Source organism: Pholis gunnellus (assembly GCF_910591455.1).
Source record: "Pholis gunnellus genome assembly, chromosome: 14".
Lineage (NCBI taxonomy): Eukaryota > Metazoa > Chordata > Actinopteri > Perciformes > Pholidae > Pholis > Pholis gunnellus.
The window spans coordinates 1,770,308-1,790,925 of NC_136541.1; the positions used below are offsets into that span (position 1 = coordinate 1,770,308).

General features: G+C 40.5%; 1 protein-coding gene across 2 annotated transcripts; it reads right to left on the reverse strand.

Moving 5' to 3' along the window:
• Window positions 1–1,970: 1,970 nt before the first annotated feature.
• Window positions 1,971–18,258, reverse strand: retreg1 (reticulophagy regulator 1). Of its 2 annotated transcripts, XM_079173422.1 has the most exons (9): window positions 18,039–18,258; window positions 17,471–17,577; window positions 15,768–15,798; window positions 5,113–5,230; window positions 4,579–4,663; window positions 4,048–4,170; window positions 3,763–3,833; window positions 3,163–3,286; window positions 1,971–2,511 (listed from the first exon to the last, which is right to left on the reverse strand). In XM_079173422.1, the coding sequence occupies exons 1-9, from the start codon at window positions 18,218–18,220 to the stop codon at window positions 2,015–2,017; spliced, it is 1,338 nt and encodes a 445-aa protein (XP_079029548.1). In that variant the 5' UTR covers window positions 18,221–18,258; the 3' UTR covers window positions 1,971–2,014. The 2 variants fall into 2 exon arrangements, with proteins under 2 accessions (XP_079029548.1, XP_079029549.1); XM_079173423.1 differs by lacking the exons at window positions 15,768–15,798; window positions 17,471–17,577; window positions 18,039–18,258 and adding an exon at window positions 8,073–8,153.
• Between the last annotated feature and the right edge of the window lie 2,360 nt (window positions 18,259–20,618).

A 20,618-nucleotide genomic window follows, 5' to 3' on the forward strand; every position in this document is an offset into this window, starting at 1 on the left:
CAGTGTATTTTTAATGTACAAGGCATGGCACAGAAACAGTTCAGTCACGCTTCGTCTTCATTCTGTGAATCCATGATTGCAGCAGACTGCCCTACATCGATGCATCGTTAAATAATAATTAAGGTGCAAATGGAAATAAGCCATCTCATAACATTTAACTTTCAGTGCACTAAAACTTTATTTTAACTCTTGACTTTTTGGATCATCCTATGATGTGAGGAACAACGGTCTTCATGGGTTCACTTGATTACTTGTAGCAGAGACTTGACTACGGACTTGAGTCAGTCCAACTTAATTATATTTAGTTGAACCCACTCGGGTAGAATCCCGTTTTATTGCTGCAGGTCTCGTCCAACACCAAAGTTTCCAACGCTTCACTAGCATCGGAAACATGTAATGGAAAGCACAAGTAAATCTCCCTCCCTACAAAGGAAGCTTTATAACCATGATCTTATTCTCAACCTCTTAACCTCTCATACTACCCAAAGCTCATGGCCATAGGTGAGGGTCGGACTGGTAAATCGAGAGCTTTGCCTTCGGGCTCAATGGTCCAGTGCAACGGTACATCTCTGCTGACGCCGCACCAACATTGCCTGTCCATCTCCCGCTCCATTATGACCTCGCTCGTGAACCCAGGTTACTTGAACTCCCTTCAACCGGGAGGGCGCAATCCATCGTTTTCTGGCACAGTACCAACAATGTCCAGAGCCTCATCTCAGGCCTCATCTCATCACCACTGGCGCCTTTTCACCCATGATCTCAGACTCTAAAGCCCAAAACTTTAATGTTGGGAGAATATTTCTCTAAAGAACATCAATCACCATTAATTGTTTGTTAAATTTAGTTTGCAATTTTGTTTTAGAGGATGATCCAAATGCAAAGTCAACCACAATGAGCCATGTGAAATTCATGGAAGCACTGAAAGCAAAAGTTTTTTTTATTGTTTAAATATGTTTATGTCTCAAAATTTGATTTCAATGCATAGTATTTGAGAACTGCTGCATGTTGTTATAAAATAAAAGTTACTCTACTACATACATTTTTCATGAAAAAGAACTTACATATAAAATAAAAAAAGGAAATAAAAAAAAGGTTTCCTACGTTTTAATCCTCATAGTCAACCATCCAACCAGTAGTACATATGTTGAGCATTAAAAGGGGTTTTGATTGCCAAGTGAATGTCTACAAATTCCTGTAAATAAGTGTTTGTATACTATCTATGAATGCTAAATTAATCTTAAAGATCTGATTAGGTGATACAAATTGCTTTGAAACGACAAATGTAACTACAGCAATTGATTAGAACCAAAAGCAGCCCAAAAGTCCTAAAATCATCAACCGCTACTTGTGCCGGGATCAGACTACACGATATGTTCGTATATCGTGATGGTCATGGACCATTATGGACCAGTAGGCTAATCAAATACGCTCTGACCTGGCTGCTGGGCAGTACAGGCAAACAACTGTAGGGGACGCACAAGGGACCAAATAAATGTTGAAAAAATAAATAGATAAATAAATAAATAAATATGCAGTGACATGTGCAGATTGCACAGGCAAAAGCCCCCTCCAAGTTCCACAGTGAATTATTTTCACTTTTGTTTCCTCTCGCTCACACCAACACCTCGCAGTTGTATTTTTGGGGTTTGGACGTTGTGCGGGGTCCCAGGTGCCTCATTAGTAGTTTTTCACTATCACACAAAACCCAGCAATAGTGGCACCCAGCGCTCATTTTTCATCCCGACGTCTGTCAGGTCGGGTCATTATCTGGTTGATATCATGTAGTCTGATCTCGGCTTTAGGATGAGATGATCTGATTAAAGTAACTTCCGACTGCATTTCTTTTTGACAAACTGTTTTGAATGGTTGATGTTAGCTCTACAGGGAAAAGATAATGGAAACATTGTTTTCTCACAACCCCCCCTTCTGTGACCAGAACCCCCCCCCCGGCCTCCCCTCCACATGTCCTCTGTCAGCCCTCCTCCTTTCCCATGCAGATTGTACTCTTCATCGATCAGTGGCGACTCAGGAGTTTGGAGAAGAATCCAGGAGAGGCCGGCTTGTCACTCTTGGCCCGGGCCTTCTCCTCTCCCAGCCCCAGCTCCCCCTCCAGTTGCTCCAGCTCCGACTGGTCCAGCAGCTCAAAGTCCTCCACGTCGCTGTCCGACTCCTCCGCCAGCTCCAGCAGCCTGGTGGTATCTGGGAGTCTTGACCGCTCAGAGTCGGAGCTCAGCGCCGCGAAGCCAATCGCCGCTTCTATTCTCTCCTGCATGGCGGCTGTGACGGCGGCGGCGATGAAGTCGCCCGCCATCTGGTTGACCAATTCCAGGGCTTTGTCGGCGGGTTGGTCTTTGTGAGAAGGCGTATGCTTGGATTTGATCGGCAGCTGAGGGGGAGGCGAGGAAAGGCTGAGGCTGAAGTCATCGTCGTCGTCACCGTTGGTCGTTGCACCGTTGTCAAGTGAGGGGAATTCTGGAAGGCCTCCAGTGAACGCCTCTTCTCTGTCGAGGTCTGTGACGTAAAAAGACAGATTGTTTAATAAGGCATGGTAATAACAATTTGATGAGAAGCGGACAAGAAATTAGGGTTTTTTGGACCAAATCGTTCTGGGACCTTCCTGAGAGGAACTACACACCTTCATTGTTTTTTCACGTCAGCGTTTGCAGCGAGTTTTCTCAGCTTTTTTTAACTGTTACATGCCACAATCCTACAAACACAAGCAAAGTAGCCTTCACGATTGCTGTTTCAGTGTGAATCGGCCTCTTTGGCTCGGCGGATGTGCTTTATGCTACTAGGTTAGCCTTGGTGCTAACATTACTGGGTTAGCTAGCTGAGCAGCAGCTCATTCGTCTGTGTTTTCTTCCATATTTTTTCGTTACGAGCTGTTTTCCGTGTTCAGTCTTGTCTGTTGATTACTCGACTAACAGGTTCGTACAGTGCTGCATTGGCTCATGACCAATCTACGTAAACTATGCCACTCACGGAGTGTGCTGGAGTACCTACTTTGAAATAAAAAACAATCTCTCAAAATGGCGTCCTAAGAGCTACGATCATTCCTAGTTCTTGTGGTGCGGACACAATAACAATGGGGGTTCTTACAACTATGAAAAGGTTCCTCTGGTCCAAAACCGCCTATTGATAGGAATCAAGCACAAAACGTACCCTCTGAGTTCTCAGTCTGTGGTGTGTTTCCTTCTGACAGATTAAAAGTGCCGTTGTCCGTCCACGTCATATCAGACACCTCAGTGTCCGACACAGACATTTCCTTACAGACTGTGGAGTCGAGCTGTAGGAGGGAAACACACAGGGAGACACATTTTAGAGTGTACAGACGGAGCTGATCTGGGGGCAGAAATACATCTAACTGGATGAGGATAAATTATAATGAAGCAGTAGTTTGCTGTGTGCACTATGCTTGAAGGCCACAGGATGCAGAAATCCTCTTAACCAGTAAGCAGAGTTGTCTTCTTGCAAAGTCTTGTAAGAAGTCTTTTGCAAACTCGAGATAGATGCGTCAAGTCTTTCAAGTCTGTGCGTGCTGCGATTATCACTCAACACAAGGTCCTCTTACTGCAAAGTTTCTGGAATTAATTAGCTTAGTCGTGAAAAAACTGCATGTAATCTGTAACCAGTCGTTTGGCATTGACTTTGGCTCAGGTGATGCTGATGTGGATCATGTGTACTGGATTTCAATAAGCTCTAATTGGACCCTGTCACAGTCAATAGATGCATCATTAGATTGAGATGAGATGAGCCACCAACCTTGGGAAACATGGAAGAGAGGTCCGACTCAATGCCTTCTTTCTCAGTCTGAGCCTGCATGATTCTCTTCTCTGAAAGGAAGAAAACATTGATGCAACTAATTTAGTTTCCTACTCCAACACTGAATACAAAAAGTAAAGAAGGAGGATGTTCGGGGTTTGATAAACAGACATAATGTACAACATTTTTAAATATCTGTAATGCTTATTGCGATTCCATCTTTGTCCAGTTCATAGAGGCCAAAACTTGTTCAACATATTACATATTGACACGTTTCATATGTACCATGGTTCTCTTTGATTTTCTGAAGGAACTCCCCGATGCCAAAGTCCAGCTTCTGCAGAACTGGCTCCAGCCACAAACCAACCTCGTGAGATAAGATCAGAGGCCACAGGAAAATGCCTAGCACTGCACAGAGAGAAAACAAGAGAGAAAACATATAGTATCATCAGTATTTGCTTCCATAGAAATCTATTAACATACCAAAAAACATGCAAGTGTCACGACTCCATTGAGGTGGACTCTACCAGTGGTAGAAAGCAGACATTGATGCTTTCTATGAAGATACAATCATGGAATTGTGTCTTCGCTGGTGGTGACTTTCATATGATCGCTGACCAAAAACAAATGGTCTGAATATCAGTGAAAGAGTTTTCTTCCAACTAGTAAAGGAGCACAGATGATGTTTGTATCTTAGCTTCCACTAGAGGTAACCAACACCAGAACAAACAAGCAGCGACCCTCCAGCTGTACTGGATATGCAAGAAGACTCTAGCACGATAGAAATGGTCTCATCATGAGCAGAAGTTTACTCACCAAGAATATATGAGACAACAATCCCTGGAATGTAGCGTCCTAAGACAGCGAAGAAGGTGCATAAACTGCAAACCAGCAGGCAAAACTAGAAGAGAAAGACAATGACCGTTAGTTATAGCACACAGTTAGTATCAGTTTCTCAGGAAAAGTTTAGCATTTTGGAAAACATGCTTAATCCTTAGGCCTGAAACAACATTTTTTTCTACGTGAGCAAACTCTTCAACTTTCTTTAAAAACAATTCAGAAACAGTCTAAAGAAACCTCTTTGGGCTATTTATTTCACTTTAAAATCAAGGATATGTTCATGATTTCAGACCAAGTCCACTAAGTGGAGGTTTGCGACAGATTCACCGCTCTGGCTTATTTTCACCCAAATCTTCTCCAACATGTTTAGTCCTAATCCTAGGAATCTGTTTGTATCTGGATGGGCAAAATGCCCGAAAGCCTGATAACCACATGCTTCTCAGTTTTACTGCGATAACTCAGTAAAGACGGTTCAGATCGGTCTGGGGTCATCGGGCGACTCTGCCTCACCTTGCCAGGGTTTTGCTGTTTGAAAGCCGATGTCTCCTGGAGGAAAAGTTTGATGGAGTTGCTGAGCTGACGTCCAGTCCCAGACTGGCTGTCCTGACTTGAGTCAATGATCTCCCAGCTTCAAGAAAAGACAGAGAAAAACAATGTTAGTCATCTTAAAGATAACTCACCTACCATACCAGTTCATGCTGCTAGGGCTGCACCATTGTGAAGGTGGATAGTTGGCCATACATACGTCTGACAGGCTTTGTTTAACGATGAAAATCTTTCTCTAACCTTATTCAAGTAGTTTTCTTTGCCAAAACGTTTAACTTGTTATATGTTTTTTCCCTTGTTGTTTATGCTTTTATAGACAAGACAATCAGTTAATCAAAAAAGTAATTAATTGATTATTAAATAATGACGATAATCATCTGTCGCAGCGCTACTTTTATTGCTATGCAGATGACTCAACTTCATCTACTGCTAAAGCCAAATTCAAATTATAATACTTGTAAGCTTGTAAACTTTAGAGTCGACAGTGTTGATCATTGTTGTAGTGTTTGGGGCTAATATCGCCTCCCAATCATTCATTCACATCCCCTATTCTGCCAATCTCCACATCTGCTGCGTCTCTTTTTAGTCTCCTTCAGCACTCTGAGACCATCTGTCCTGAAGCTGTTGGCAGTTGCTCGGTCTAGATTTTTAAATTGTACCTTGAAATTTTGTTCAACACTTCCTCAACTTGTATTGTCTTTGAATGTGCTTTATAAATAAAGTAACTTGACGTGTTGGTATATGTAGATGGTCAGCATGTAATTACTGATATGTAGTGACTTTGCATTAAAAATAGTCTTAACATTTGACTTGACCAAAAGGGGGATTGAAGGGGTTTATTTGGAGGCTTAGTATTATACTGGTTGAGGGTCATTGATCAAATTTAGTAAAAAAGCTCATCCAATGCAATGTCATAGTCTAAATTAAGAAGCCTACTATAAAACTGGTAAGATGACTTAATAGACAGGTGACAGATGGGAATTGGAATGTGAACGTGTTTTCCATGCTGTGTTTCTGCCTGACCACCTGGTGAGGTATGAAACGTTCCCCTCCACCTCCTGGTCTTCCCAAAAAGCATCTCGTGTTTAAGCTCTACTGTCAGCTCTCATGCTCACATCCCATAAAACAGCTATAAAAATAAAACGCATGTGGCTCATGTGTAAGTCATGTGCGATAAATAGATAAGAGTGTGAGGCAGCCGAAGTCCCGCTTCCTCTCTCAGCTGACAAATACAAAACAAATATAAATTTGTTAGCATCCAAGAACAACATGTCACTTCTTTTAAGCATACTAATGGCTGAAGAAAAAATTCCACTGTGGTTCGGATCAAATTAATCAAACTGACAGTGAAACAGGGGCAAGATAACTGCCTCAACACCTTTCATCAGATTAATTGAAAACGTTAAGTCCAACGGAGGATGGGAACTACATGTCCTGTGAAAGCAGCTGTCGTGAAAGCAGCTGCTGTGAAATCACCATGGAGATCGAGTTACCACAACAGCTAAGCAAGTTCCCACCAGTTAACACAGCTGTGAGGTTAATAGGCTAATTGGGAAACGTGTGATTGTTGTCTTACAGAGCATTCATTTTATTAGAAAAGATACTTTTCCAAGAGTTGTCCACTATGTCAGAGAGGAGCTCAAACTAGGGTTAGGAGATCTGATGACATATTGTTAAATTACATTATTATACTGTAAACCTCAGTCATTAAAACCACAAATGTCAATCTCATGGTGGAAAAGTCCGTTAATCGTCATTAGAATAGACTGCTACAGGAATGAGTCCGAAAACCAGGAAGTGAGTCAGCTTTTTTGCACTTCCAGTTCCCTCGTCTTTGAGTTTTTAGGTTTGGGTTAGATGCCTGAATAAGGTCTGGAGTTAACACAAGCTTAAGAGATCAGTAAACACCCCTCTCGTGATTTTTTATGCTTTTAAGTGTCTTTAAAAGGCAGTTGCTTACAAGTGGCTAGATGAGACTACTGAAAGTCATCACGCCGACTACTCCGCCTTTACAGCCTCGTTGTGTATACTCAACCATAAATGTCTGTACATCATTTTGAGCCATTTGATCTTATAGCTGTTGAGATATTTTACTGGAATCAATTTAATGATAATTCATCCAATAGTTGTTGAGATATTTGTCCAATATTGGATATTTGTACCAAGGTGGTGGACTAACCAACATATATTATTGATCGTCCCTATAGAGCCACACTGGCTACCAGCTTCAATCTAAAACACACTACAGTTTGTAATAGTTTTGAAGACCATTCATCAGTTCAATCACATTGTTTGCTACAGAAAGAGAAACTAAACCACCCTTCCGTCCTTCCATTTAATTTCTTTACCCTTTCTCCCCCTTACCCCATCTAAATTTCCGTCCCCCCCAATCATGTATCTGCCAGGTTGCAAGGAACAAGCAGGAGAGGCCACGAGAAGCTAGAGTATCTCATATACACCCAGCACCCCTCCCACCTGACCCAAACACCCAGCTCTGTCTCACATAACCCTTATGACGAAAGGTGAACCCGCAGCTCCCCTACTCGACTTCCAGGCACATGCTCCTTATAGGACGCTGATTTCCAGAGAATCATGATGGGTCAGACATGTGACAGTGAAGCCGTGAAGCAATAATAGCATAAGATTTGATTGGCTGTATCCAAAGGTCTCCATCTATGTAGACGAATACTGGTATTCTGGCAAGTTGATGCAAAGCAAGGGGGCCATCATGAAACCAACTATATATATATATATATATATATGTATCTATATATGTATTTTTCTTAGAGTTGAACAGATTAGATGTGATTGACGGATCATATACAGTTGGATTTAGAATTCAGACTATGTAGGGTTGAGATATATATATTCCCATCTGACTCTTTGACTGCCTCTGTCTTCAGAGATTTTCCATTGAACTCCACCTCACGAGTTTAATCCAGAAGCATCTGCACAACTTGAGAAGAATAACTGTCATGTTAATACGCATGGGGTGCAAATCCTGACATTTTTCAGCCCTCGTGTCAGATGCTGTCTGAGCTCCACGAACACTTCGGATACCGAGAAGTGAATATATCATGTTTCACTGCTCCAGATCATTCCAGACCACCACCGCCATTTCCCACTGGTGTGTCCATCAATCACTAAAGATGTGTTTTCACTATAGTCCGAAGACTTCAGTCGTCACTCCAACAGAAAAATGTCCAACTTTCTTGTCATGACTCCCAGGAGGACTCCCAGACGGGGAAGGAGGGTGGCGGCACCACATGAGTAGTTGTCGGGCAGATGTCACTCTTTACCAGACCAGTAATCTCTGAAACAACACAGGAAGCAGCATGTCTGAGCCTCTAACAAGCCCGGTGACGGCGCTTTAAAAATAGAGCTAGACAAACAATGCGAGGAATGGCGGCAAACGCATCCCAGCTCTTCGCTTGTGATTGGGAAGAAGGGGTGTAAAGATGTTGACCCACCTGTCTGTGTGGGTACATACCACAGAAACCCTGACTCTGAAGCAACTAATACCTTTTTATGTTCTGCGTAAAGCCACATATAAAGTGAGCTGACATTAATGAAGTGAGAAAGCAGAGTCCCAGCTGATCGAGTTTACAGTAAATGCTTTCGCAAAAGGCTAGTCTGCCCAGGATGCAAAGCCAAAGTAATATAAGCCACAAGTGTTATGGACGGATGGGGAGCGATGACGCAACATTGTGTACAGCTTTCCAAGTAGAGCTATGGCATTTTGTTTATGTTGTTGATCTGTTCAGACTGAAATTATGAGTCAAATGTGTCAAATAATTTGAGCGAATTTCACTCTTCATGACTTGAGGTCATACAGTACGTAAACTGTTAAACTGATTGTACAAATCGAACACAAACAAATAGAAGATTGCACTCCCCTATGTGCTAGCTTAATAGGGAGCATTAAAGGTTCAGAAAACAAATATATATTTTTCTCAGTTACCACTTCTCTTTTCATGCTCAGTCTTTAGTTAAAGTAGCTAAGGGTAACGGAGAAAATGGTTTCTGGAAAGAAAAAAACTAAATTATTTAAGCACCATGAACTAATTTCCATTTACCTCTGTTGTTGTAACACAAAATAAATCTCTTAAGCGTTTATACCCGACAAATAACACCAAAACTACAACAGGGCAAGATAACAAAAGAGAAAGTGAGAAAATAGAAGAGAAAAGAAAAAGGATTTGGGAGAACACACCCTTTAAGTTACAGTCTAAAATCTTCACCAGATCACACACAACTCCAGTCATACCTCAGTCCTGCCCCACGATCTTCAGGAGACATCTCAAGAGCTTTGGGTATTTTCAGAAGATTTGACGACGCTATTAAAGGCAGCCAAACACTGGATAGTCAAGATGATAGAGACAGCTAGAACTTGTCTTTGTGGTGATAAAAAAGAATGATTGCACAAAATCAGGGTTGAGCCAAACTCAGGTTTTTTACGTGCCACACGGTGAGAGAGCAGCTTGTGTTTATCCTCAATGAAGCCCCGGTTGGAGTATTTCAAGCGGCCTCGTCTAAAAATAACCTGGTCATACTACATTCCAACTGGCAGCAATCAGGGGGACAGGGGATGGGGTTAGGGGGGGTAGAAACAACAACACCCTCCACCACCTCCACCAACCCCAATACCATCACCACCACTAACATCAACCTCAACCCCAACAACCTGAACCCTACTACCACCACCACCAACAGCAACAACAACCCCAACCTCACTACCACCGCGACCAGCACCACCAACAACAACCCCAATACCACTACCACCAACCCCAACAACAACACCACCAACACCACAACCAATCCAATTAGCCTCCCAAACACACCTCATCTTGTGTCAGTGACATGGCATGGACAGCAGGATAAGAGGGGACATGTGACTTTCGAAAATAGTGTTTCACCAACACTCGACATTTTGGAAAATACACTTTTTTCTCAGAGTCATATGATAAGATCGATCCCAATCTAATATCTGTAGGACATATATGAAGCAACTGCCAACAGCCGCCTAAATTAGCTTAGCATAAAGAGTAGCAGGTTATTTCACTTAGAAAATCTCCATTTCATCAGGTCACTTATATATCTTCGCATATATTTATATATTTCCGAGTCCTTAAACTAAACTTAAACTACTTATTTTTTTTAAGTAAAAGATCTGCAATTGCCATAACCTCTTCCCTAAAATGAAGCACAGTGCACTAGAATAACAAAACAAAACTTAATTTTCTAAAATATAAAAAAAACGTGATTCATCTTGTACGCAGGTTAAAATTGCCCTCACAAATTCAAGCTCCAGATTTAAGAAAATTAAATCATCTGAAGCAGGAGATTTTTGACAGGTGGACGTTACTCCACGCATCCTTTCTTGGAAGTGCAATTCATGTTTCGACACTGTGACTGTGTTTACGTAGGACTCGGCCGCGTCATTTGACTGTGATCTCATGGCATGTTTGTTGTGTTGTTTTCTACCAGTCGGTTTCCGTCCAATCAGAGGGTTTGCTCTGAAGCACACCCCCCCCCACACACACACATCTGTGTCAAGTGATCTGATTGGCTCAACTGCTTCAAGTCACGCCACTGAATCAGTTCAAGCCAGGAGAAACAGCTGAGTCACACACACCCACACACATACACACATACACACAGCTCAGGTTTCACAACTCTTAAGACACTTTGTGTTTGTTGTGGGAACACAGCTAGTCTTTCCTCAAAGCCACAAAAACAAAAACTATTTATTCAAGTCACGTCACGTTTGTCCACATGTAAGAAAGACGAGTCTTTTCATATTCACACTGAAAGATTATGATCATGCTCTTTATGTGGTGCAGGTGCTAGTAACTTTATTTTAAGTCAGGATCTCATTTTCGTGAAATGTAAGAAGAAAAACACTCATAATCCAACAAGTGAAAACAAAATGATGAATTACTTCTTTATTATCGCCCTGCAGAAGACAATATGAGTGTTTTCTGATCTCATTAGTCGCCATCGTAAACAGTTACAAGTAATGAAGTTAAAAAGTGATTAAAATGTCTTCTAAGACGTGGTTAACGAACAACATAAAACAAACAGTATACAATGACTTCATGGGGTTTAGGCAACACAACTGCTTCGTTAGGTTTAGTAAAATAAACATCATGGTTTGGCTTAAAACGACAAGAACATTTAAACAAAACAAAAACACAATAAAAGTACTTCATTGACACGGGACACAAACAGCAGTCTGTTGTGGTACATCCAAGCCTTAACGGACCTCTGTGGACTGATTTTAAACGTATTTGTGATGCATTTAAAAGCAAAATGTAATCCGCAAAACTGTATGGGAAAGTCATTTTTAGGAGACGGGTGTGGTGTCCAGTTGAGGCTGGCTGCTCAACGACCTCTCGTGGTTGCGATGGTTCACACCTTTGTATTGCCTGTTTTATATTGCCTTTGACAGCCTGCTTACTTCTCACTCCCTACTCCTATCTGGCTGGTTGGGGCCGCTAGCGTTAACACAGCTGAGTGCATATCCCACCCCAGCCGCTACTCTGAGTCCCAGAGAAACACCCTGTTATTATGTTGGACAGTGTGTAACAGAACTACCAATACGCCAACCGCTGTGCAGCTCACTTGTATTGTTTCGTTGGACAGGGAGTTTGGCTAATCGCTAAAAGCTAACGGAACTAGCAGTGCACACCTTGCAGACCACTGCTGCAGACAGCTTGGTGAGTTATCCTTATTGTATGACTTGTATTGTACAACGACTTTGAGCCCAAACATTTCCGCCCATGACACACCTGTCGGAAATCTACACTTTACTGTGTGCACCTCTCTAATTTTATATAACACACACACACACACACACACAACAGGGAGGGACACTGTTGGATCAAACATCCCAGCTGTCAGCTCACATTTTGGGTCAGCAGCTAATCTCCCACAAGCCTTTGCCCGAGACTTGCTCTGAGCCTGTACAACTACCCACAAGACACCTCTGACAGACAACAGCAGGTGACAACAACAAAATCCAGACCCTGCTGGCCAAATGTCACAGAGAGAGAGAGACAGAGAGAGAGAGAGAGAGAGAGAGAGAGAGAGAGAGAGAGAGAGAGAGAGAGAGAGAGAGAGAGGAAGGCAGAGGGGTAAAGAGAGATATTTAGTGCTAGATATGCAAATTAGGATAGAGCGTGATAATGAATCAAACTGTTACTGGTCAAACATCAATCAGATTAATAGAGTAATAAAATAAAATAAATATAAATAAAACTGACAAAAACTTGAACATGATAGGCTTCATCAAAGTAAACTAATAGCAGAACAGTTGTATCGGATTGCATGTCCTGGCTCAACGTTGTGCAATAGGAGAGGCCATTAACTGCCATTAGCACTTCTATGCTACGCTAGCTACTGAAGGTATATTTAATGTATTTTAATGATTGTAACAGTAAATTAAGAAAAACATTTCATTGTCTTCTGTCTCGACCTCCAGGAGGTCTGGTGGTTTTCTTTTATACTTTAGCTTCTTTTACCTTTGAATCAGATGAACCTGTTTTACATCCTGGACGTATCCTTCAAAAACTAATCGTAGATCCTTCTGTTCACTTCTCTCTGAAATCACTTATTTTGTTTTTCCCCCAAAATGAGTTTGGGGGACAACTGAACCAACTAAATCTAATGATGAAGAGCTTGTAAATGAACCTTGACTTTGTCATGTTGTCATGGAATCATTAGATTCCTCTTAAAACGAATTTTGTGAATACCTCCTTCTCCTTGAAGTCTTTATTGACGACACATTGCATTCAGTCTCTCTAACCCTGATGATTGATACTATATTGGGAGATGGAAACCCAGCTCTTCGGGTTTGTTTGTGCGTCTTTATACCCGAAACGCTCTGAGTTGCCCCTGACCTGGACTCACCAGCACTCATCAGTTATATAACTCAGATGTGTTGCATCCAGCCTGGCGCCCACAAATCCTCATCACCTCAACTGAATCCCACTGAGCCTTCAGGGCTGGCATCGAGTAACGGTTTAACCCCCCCTCCCTCCCTCCCTCCCTCCCTCACACACTCGCTTTCAAAATGAGGCCAGGGGTTTGAACCAGGCCGAGTCACACCGGTTGCCTAATGCCCCTCTGACACATGCACTGAAACCCTGAACCTATCTCGACATTACCCGGAGGAGCTGTGTGTGAGAACGCAAATGTCCAAATTAGTTGGACCGGACATGAAACAGATTTTACTTGTTTTATCTTTCTGGTGCAAAGTCTGCGTAATGTCCGATTGAGCTCATGAGTGAATACAGCAGCTCAACAACACAGTAGCTCAATGCAACTTGGAGTGTTGTATTAGCATTAGCTCCAGACAGATTGTATCGCTGCTGGCTGATTTGGAGAAAATCAAATACAATATATTTTTTTTTTAAATAACTTTTCGATAGATAATCATCAGTAATGTGGAGATAATGATGAAGTTAACAGCTCGAACAGTCTGGTAAGTTCAGAAAGTTACATCAACTTTACTGTTTACTGCCTTTAAAACCAGGAAAAGACAACACTTGCTGCAATATTACAATATCCAGAATCTAACACCATATCTAGTCTCATATCCCGATATCGATAGAATACCAATATATTGTCCAGACCTTATCGTAGTACCTACAGATGAAGCTCCAACAAGGACAATTGGGGATAAGATACAGATACCAAGAATAAAGAATTACAAATAAAGAATGAATAAACTATCGCATTCTTTTATTATTTTCTTGAAGACCATGTGATGAGGTCAAAAGCTCTGGAAAAAGCTGGTAAGTGGACATTGGGTTGAGATCTGATTTGTCAAACTCCTTTTTGGTCAAGAAGGAACTGTCCAAACGAGTATTTTATATATATATATACAGTATATATATGTATATATACACCGGGGTAACTTATGTTAAATAGGATATTCCGCTATGGCGTCGGCGGTGCACGTACAGGCTGCGGCCGGTAGCTATATCTGAAATCAATACTTTTTTCCAGCAGTGTGCCCCCCCATCCCTCCATCGCTGCTTTCATGTGTCACAAGGTGAGTGTGTGATGTTCTGCGACTTGAACCTGAGCCGTCACATGGTTTGAGCCTTGGAGAGGATTAGATTAGACAGTCATGTGAGACCAATCAGCTGTGGCAGGACTGCAAGTTCTCAACAGTCCTAGTGCAGATTTTCGGGATGAGACAGAGGTTTGACTTCTCAGTAAATTTACATACTACAATACCCAGAAGACTCAGCGGGTGTTACCATGTAGAAGAGCTGTGATTCAGGATGCTTTGTTGTTGAAATAGGGAACGAAAGATTCACATCTGAGCAGCTGAATTTATCCCACAATCTCTCTCCGCAGCGTGATCTTTAGCGGCACATTGAACACACTTTTAAGCTCAGTGATTGGTTGTTTCTAACTGAAATGCACCTTGGGATGTGAAGTAGACTTTTATCTTTCAATTTTATTGAGAAACTAAAAATTTGAAAATTTTATTGCCCACAGACTTGTACCTTTAATTTCCCATCAAAAGAAACAGATGTTTTACAACACAGCTGATGACTCCAGGAGTTTCTTTTCTTTTTGAAGTGCTGTCACAGAAACACCAGCCGTGTTTCCATAAACGTGTTTTTATGAGCGTTTTGAAGTATCTCGTTACGCTTAGTTAGAGTAGAAATTCTATACAACTTCCTCAATTACGCAAAAAAATGTATTTTACGCTCTTGCCTTTGTCGGAATATAGCTGATGCATTAAATGGGATATTGAAACGATTTTGCAAAATAAGTTGTGACGTAGCGAACATTTAACTCAAACTGATCAGCTGTTTCTGTCTGATATTACCATAACACGCGAAAACCACGTTTCAAAACTTCTCTAAAAATTCGCTTAACAATTAAATGGAAACTCTCACAACTACGAGAAGAGTTTTACTTCCAGAAGCCTGGATTTTTCAAATATATTTCCTTCTCCATTAATGCAGAAAAGAATAATAATTGATGGTCCAATACTGCAGTCTTGTCTTATTAAACTAACAGATTTCGGTATCTGAGTTCTAACTCCCCAGACGACCCTGCAGCTCGGGGCTGTCACCAAATCACATTTTGTTTATTGTGCGTTTTGTCTCTTTTTGGGGATATTAATAACACTCAAAATATGAGAGTATGGAAGTGGAGACACAGACTCTAACCATAGCTGTATAAAAGCAAAACATAGAAATAAAAACTATACTAATGGATAGCGTTCGTGATATCAATACTTCATTTCTAAAATATCTCGGTTGTCGTCTGTATGAATAAGCTAGCATGCTGACCTTTGAGGATGTTTAATAAATGAACAAAATCAACCACCATCTAATGATTCTATTCATTTTTTACTTTAAAGTTACATTTTTAAGTTTCTTCTTTTCCGATTAAATCAGACTGTAAGATAACCCAGAGCTTTGACTCCGCCCACAAACTGCTCTCAACCAATGAGATGAACCCTGAACACAGATCTGCCTCTCAGATGTGTTTCTAGAACTAAAACCAACACCAAACACACACACACACACACACACACACACACACACACACACACTAACAAACATCCACTTCAGATGCTTTTGTCCTACCTTGCCGTCATGCTGCGCCACAAGTGCGCTCCTGTGGGAGAGAAGAGATCCATTATTCAGGAAGGTCACAGCAACGGAAAACGGCTTAATAATAAGAGTATAAAATATAAGGCTGCAGTATGAACAGATAAAGAGTGACGATACAGAACAAGGCAGGTGTAGTAATACAATCATAGTAATTACACGTTCATAAACACTTTAAAAAGTTGCTCATAACTACATTATACCTTACATTTATTACATATCTATAAATAAGGCGGTTAAAGTATTGTTCAAACAGGAAACAGAAACTCAAACACTATTGTTAACGTGTTGTTTGTTCTGTAACAGTAATATGTCCCTTCATTGGAACTAAGCATTAAAATCAGCCCCCGACTAAAAGTACACAGAAGCTTGTGTACATGTTGTACTTCATAGTACTGAAGGCAGGTTTTTCAGATGCAGAGATGCAGAGATGCTGCAGGTTACGGCGAGATGCACACTGTGTCTGCAACGCCGTCTGATCTGCTCAGATTGACGTTTGGAAGCCACGAGTCCGCCCATTTGCCCGTCGCCATCATGGACTATTTTTTGCAACCAGTGAACAGGAAGTGACCATATCTGGACTGAGGAGGAGTGACGTAGAGACGCCATATAAGTCTCTGGTAGAGACCTGTCAATCACTGTGTAGCCCCGCCCCTAAAGCATCCCCTGCTTTATGGTCTGTTTGACTCTAAATGGACCATGATTTACTAAATGAACATCATGCTGTATTGAAGAAGACTTGAAACTAGAGATTGAGACCATAAACTCATGTTTACAATGAACTATTTGCCCCAAGATTTTAAAAATGCAGACTTCCAAGTGATAAACAACATCACTGACATGAAGACTACGCATCTGAACAGGAGTTGAATGGAGAGCGATGGTCCGGCTGATGAGTCACCAGCTGTGTCTCATCCTCCTCATCAGACTTAACGAGTCACCACCAGGGTTTAAATCATCCGGACTTCCGAGCAGCTCGGAAAAACTGACGCCAGTGTTATTCAGTTAGAGATTCAATAATCTCTCGATTCATTGGTTAATTTATCAGTTTACACGTCTGAAAACACTTTTTAAAAAATGCCCACGTTGGTGTCGTTAAATGTCTCTTTTTGTCAACTAACCAGTCAAAAACCTCAATTTATACATTTTAGTTTAGTATCTAAACCCGTATAAATACAAAGTAACTGAGGGTTCACACAACAAAATAATTAGATTTAAGACAGGAAGTTACAACTAACGAGTGTTTCTATCATCGATTAATCTGCATATCATTGTCTTTATTCATTCATTTAACAGAAAATGGATAAAAATGTTTAAAGACAGGTATTCAGATTCGTTGTTCTGTTCGACCAAAACGTAAAGATATTTACTTCACTTTTAAACAAGATAAAGAAAAGACGCAGATAAATGTAGTTCCTTTTGGCTCAACAAATGACTCATTCGACTCATCGATTATTAACACAGCTGCTGTTGCATTTCCTGTCGACTAATTGATTCATCAAGTATATTTAAAAGAATCATAATAATTCATAGAAAGTTACTAATATGGATATTTTGCATTTCATGATAGAAATAGTTCATATTTCTACCCCTGAGATGTCTATATACATAGACACATATATATATATAGAGTATATATATATATATATATATATATAAACATGGTATTTTGGTGATACCTGTGGATCTGGACCGAGCGAAGTCTCTGGCGGTCGCGGTGACGACCAGCAGAGCCAGCAGGACGGCCGTCAGGCTGCAGGTTCTGAAGGAGCTGAAGGCCACGAACCTGAAGGGAAACCACACAAAGGTCTCACTGACGTCTCCAGTTCATCAACGGAAGAAAGTCTTCAGAGAATATATATATATATATATATATATATATATATATATATATATTGTATATGTTTAAAACAATTCCAAACAAACAGGATAAACAGAGTAAACTGTTTAGAAACCTCTGATTTTGCAATGTCATATGAATTATATAGGATATTAAAAATACCATTTATTTTGGTCGACATTGGTAGTTATACAAATAACTGAAAACAAAGAGTCATTATATGCCCTTAAAAACATTATTATTGGAGTAGCATCATCATACTAAAGGGATTTTAAGAAATATATTATATGTATTATATATATGTATATACATATCTATCATATGTATATAGGCTACACACACACATATATATATATATGAGTTATCAGAATGGGAGTCAGTCTGATGTCCTGCGTCATGACGCCTACCAGATCACCGCGTTGGCTGCAGCAAACAGGGCTGAAGTCCTGCACGGTCTCTGCCTCCAGCTGACCAGGCCGGTGAGGAGACACCCTGCGCCGCCTGCAGGCGCCTCATCCCCGCAGTGAGCCGCCCGGCTCGGGGGTCCCGGTGGCCTGGCAGCCGCGGTTCCTGTTTCCCGGCTCCCCATTGCATTGGAACACTTACCGCGGTGTCCTCCGCTCTGCCGCTCCGCTCCTCGGGCAGAGATCCGTGTCAAGTTAACCCGATGGTTTTTAATAATAGTGCTTCCGGTGTTGGGGTTTTCAGAATAAAAGAGCAGCTACGTTTGGAAAGAGAACTGTAACAATAAAAGCAATTGAAGATTAAAAAAAAAAAAGCATATGATATGTATTCACTAAAGTATAATTATAGTGTTAATATTGTGAACATGAATAGGAGGGTTAAGGGTCTTAATCTACTAATGCATCCAACAATGCAATTTTCCTTATTTAAAGCAGGAATTGTTAATTAATTCAAATGTTGGAAAGCCTATAGCTTTAGAGCGATGGAACCAAATATGGAGCTTTACAAGATGGCTAATGGGACAGGATGGATTAAACACATATTTCTTCTCTGCAAAATTATATTTATTTGCCCGACTTGTCTCTAAAAAATCTCTTTTTTTATTGTGAGATGGAATATCTGAAAGGAATATGAATGTGAAGATAGTAAATATAAGATTTGTGTTGCACTACTGTAATTACACAACTTGTTTTCATATTACGCCCTTTTATTGTGAAAGTCAAAAATCACCACACTTCCTGTCTTATTCACTTCCAGACGTCAGCTGCTGCTTGTTTTGTTTCGGTTCAGGTCATTGACGTCAGATTTGTGTGCGTGGGTCTGTGTGTGTGTGTGTGGATTTATTGGAGTGTGACATCATTTGTTTGTGCTGTATAGCCTACTGTTATATTACCTGCTATATGTAAACTATGGATAAATACTAGATAACAGATAACAGACACACCACAGATAAACAGCGAAACTGTAATGTTGTTTTTTTGCCCCCTAGTCGTCATATAATGACGAACTGCAGCTTTAAATCAGCTTTCAGCAGGTTTTGAGACCCTTCCGCCTCGGCTTCACTCGTCAGAAGTCGGTTGCCTCCTGATCGTGCATGCTGGCTCTCTGTCACTTTCACCCGAACACTTGATTAGTCATCGTTGGCGTTATTAGTAACACCTGTGCTTCTTCCTACAGATGACAGGGCGAAATGTCTGCTTGCTGCAGGTGTAGCAGATGTTATGGTTCCACTTGACCATTACTGATAACTTTGTTCTTCTACTTACTGACACTTTTAACCATCATAACTGATAACTCATTCAGGAACCGGAGGTCATGTTTGGCTTAAAACGTGCTTTAAAGAAGAGAGATGTTTGAAAGAATTCACTTTCACTGTGACATATTATGTTGTTTCTCTAAAATGAAATACAAATAGTTTATTTTGTAATGCTCTGACTATGACTTGTAATACCTAAAGGGTTTGCTGTTTTACTTCTACATAAAAACAATGGAGTTGAACTGTTATTTGTGAGCGTTACTAACTGAAAATGTGACATCTTCTACATTTAAAGTTGATTAGTTATAATTGTTTAAAGTTGCTTTCCATCAGTGTTTGAGCTCGGCAAAAATGGATCCCCGCGGCTATAAGTTGTGAATTTATTGAGCTAAGTATTAGTCAGTGAAAGTTAATATTAATAAGTATCATTGATTTAATTTAACTGAGTATGCTGCTATTAAAAATATTAGAAAATAGAAATATTTGATTTAAGTTTAAAGAACTTTAAAAAATGTTAAATATAAAATAAGAAATTAAGTTACCTGAATACATAAAGGTTTTAACTTAATATTTACTTAATATGTGAAGAAAGAATAAATAACTAAATATGTTTAAAAATGTTTTGCCATTACTTAAATATTCTTAGGTAATCAGTTACGTCAAAAATATATCTTTCAAATTTGGCTCAAACGTCCGTCTGGACTCAATAGGAACTGATTAGATTTTGGTGGTCAAAGGCCACTGTGACCTCACAATATAACTCAAATATTCACACGCTAATTACGACAATTTCACACAAATGTCTAAAAGGATCAAATGATAAGGTGACAACATTTTCAACAGACATGGATGTAAAGTGCAACTCGACTGGTTGGTGGAGGCATTGAGCCATTAAGGCGGTATTTGGTTTTAGTGTATTTCTGTATGTTTCGTGGTGAGTAATTTGTTGTAGAGCAACTTGTTGAGCTCATCACTGACTTTGGTAGCTTCGTAAGAAACCCTGGTGTAACTTGCCAACCAACATTCTTTGTTTCTTTGTTCGTTTTCGTTTTTTCTAGTTGGCTTTGAGATATCTAATATCATGCTTTTGTTATAAAAAGAAAGAAAGTACAAACCTGTCACACAGGATTCAGTTCGCAGGAGTGGTGACCGATGCAGAGTCCTGACAAGTTCAGACTGCATGCACTGCAATGAAGCCAAGAGCTACCGCGTGTGAAAACTTTATTATTTATTTGTGCCAGTTTGCCGACTTCATTTCACTTTCCAG

Excerpts from the sequence above, each read along its gene's own strand:
- retreg1 (XM_079173422.1), bottom strand. The coding sequence starts at position 18,220 with ATGGGGAGCCGGGAAACAGGAACCGCGGCTGCCAGGCCACCGGGACCC. Across the intron at positions 5,231-15,767 it reads TGGCGCAGCATGACGGCAAG|CTGGGAGATCATTGACTCAA; the intron begins GTAGGACAAAAG and ends CTTTTCTTGAAG. Across the intron at positions 2,512-3,162 it reads ACAGACTGAGAACTCAGAGG|ACCTCGACAGAGAAGAGGCG; the intron begins GTACGTTTTGTG and ends TTTACGTCACAG.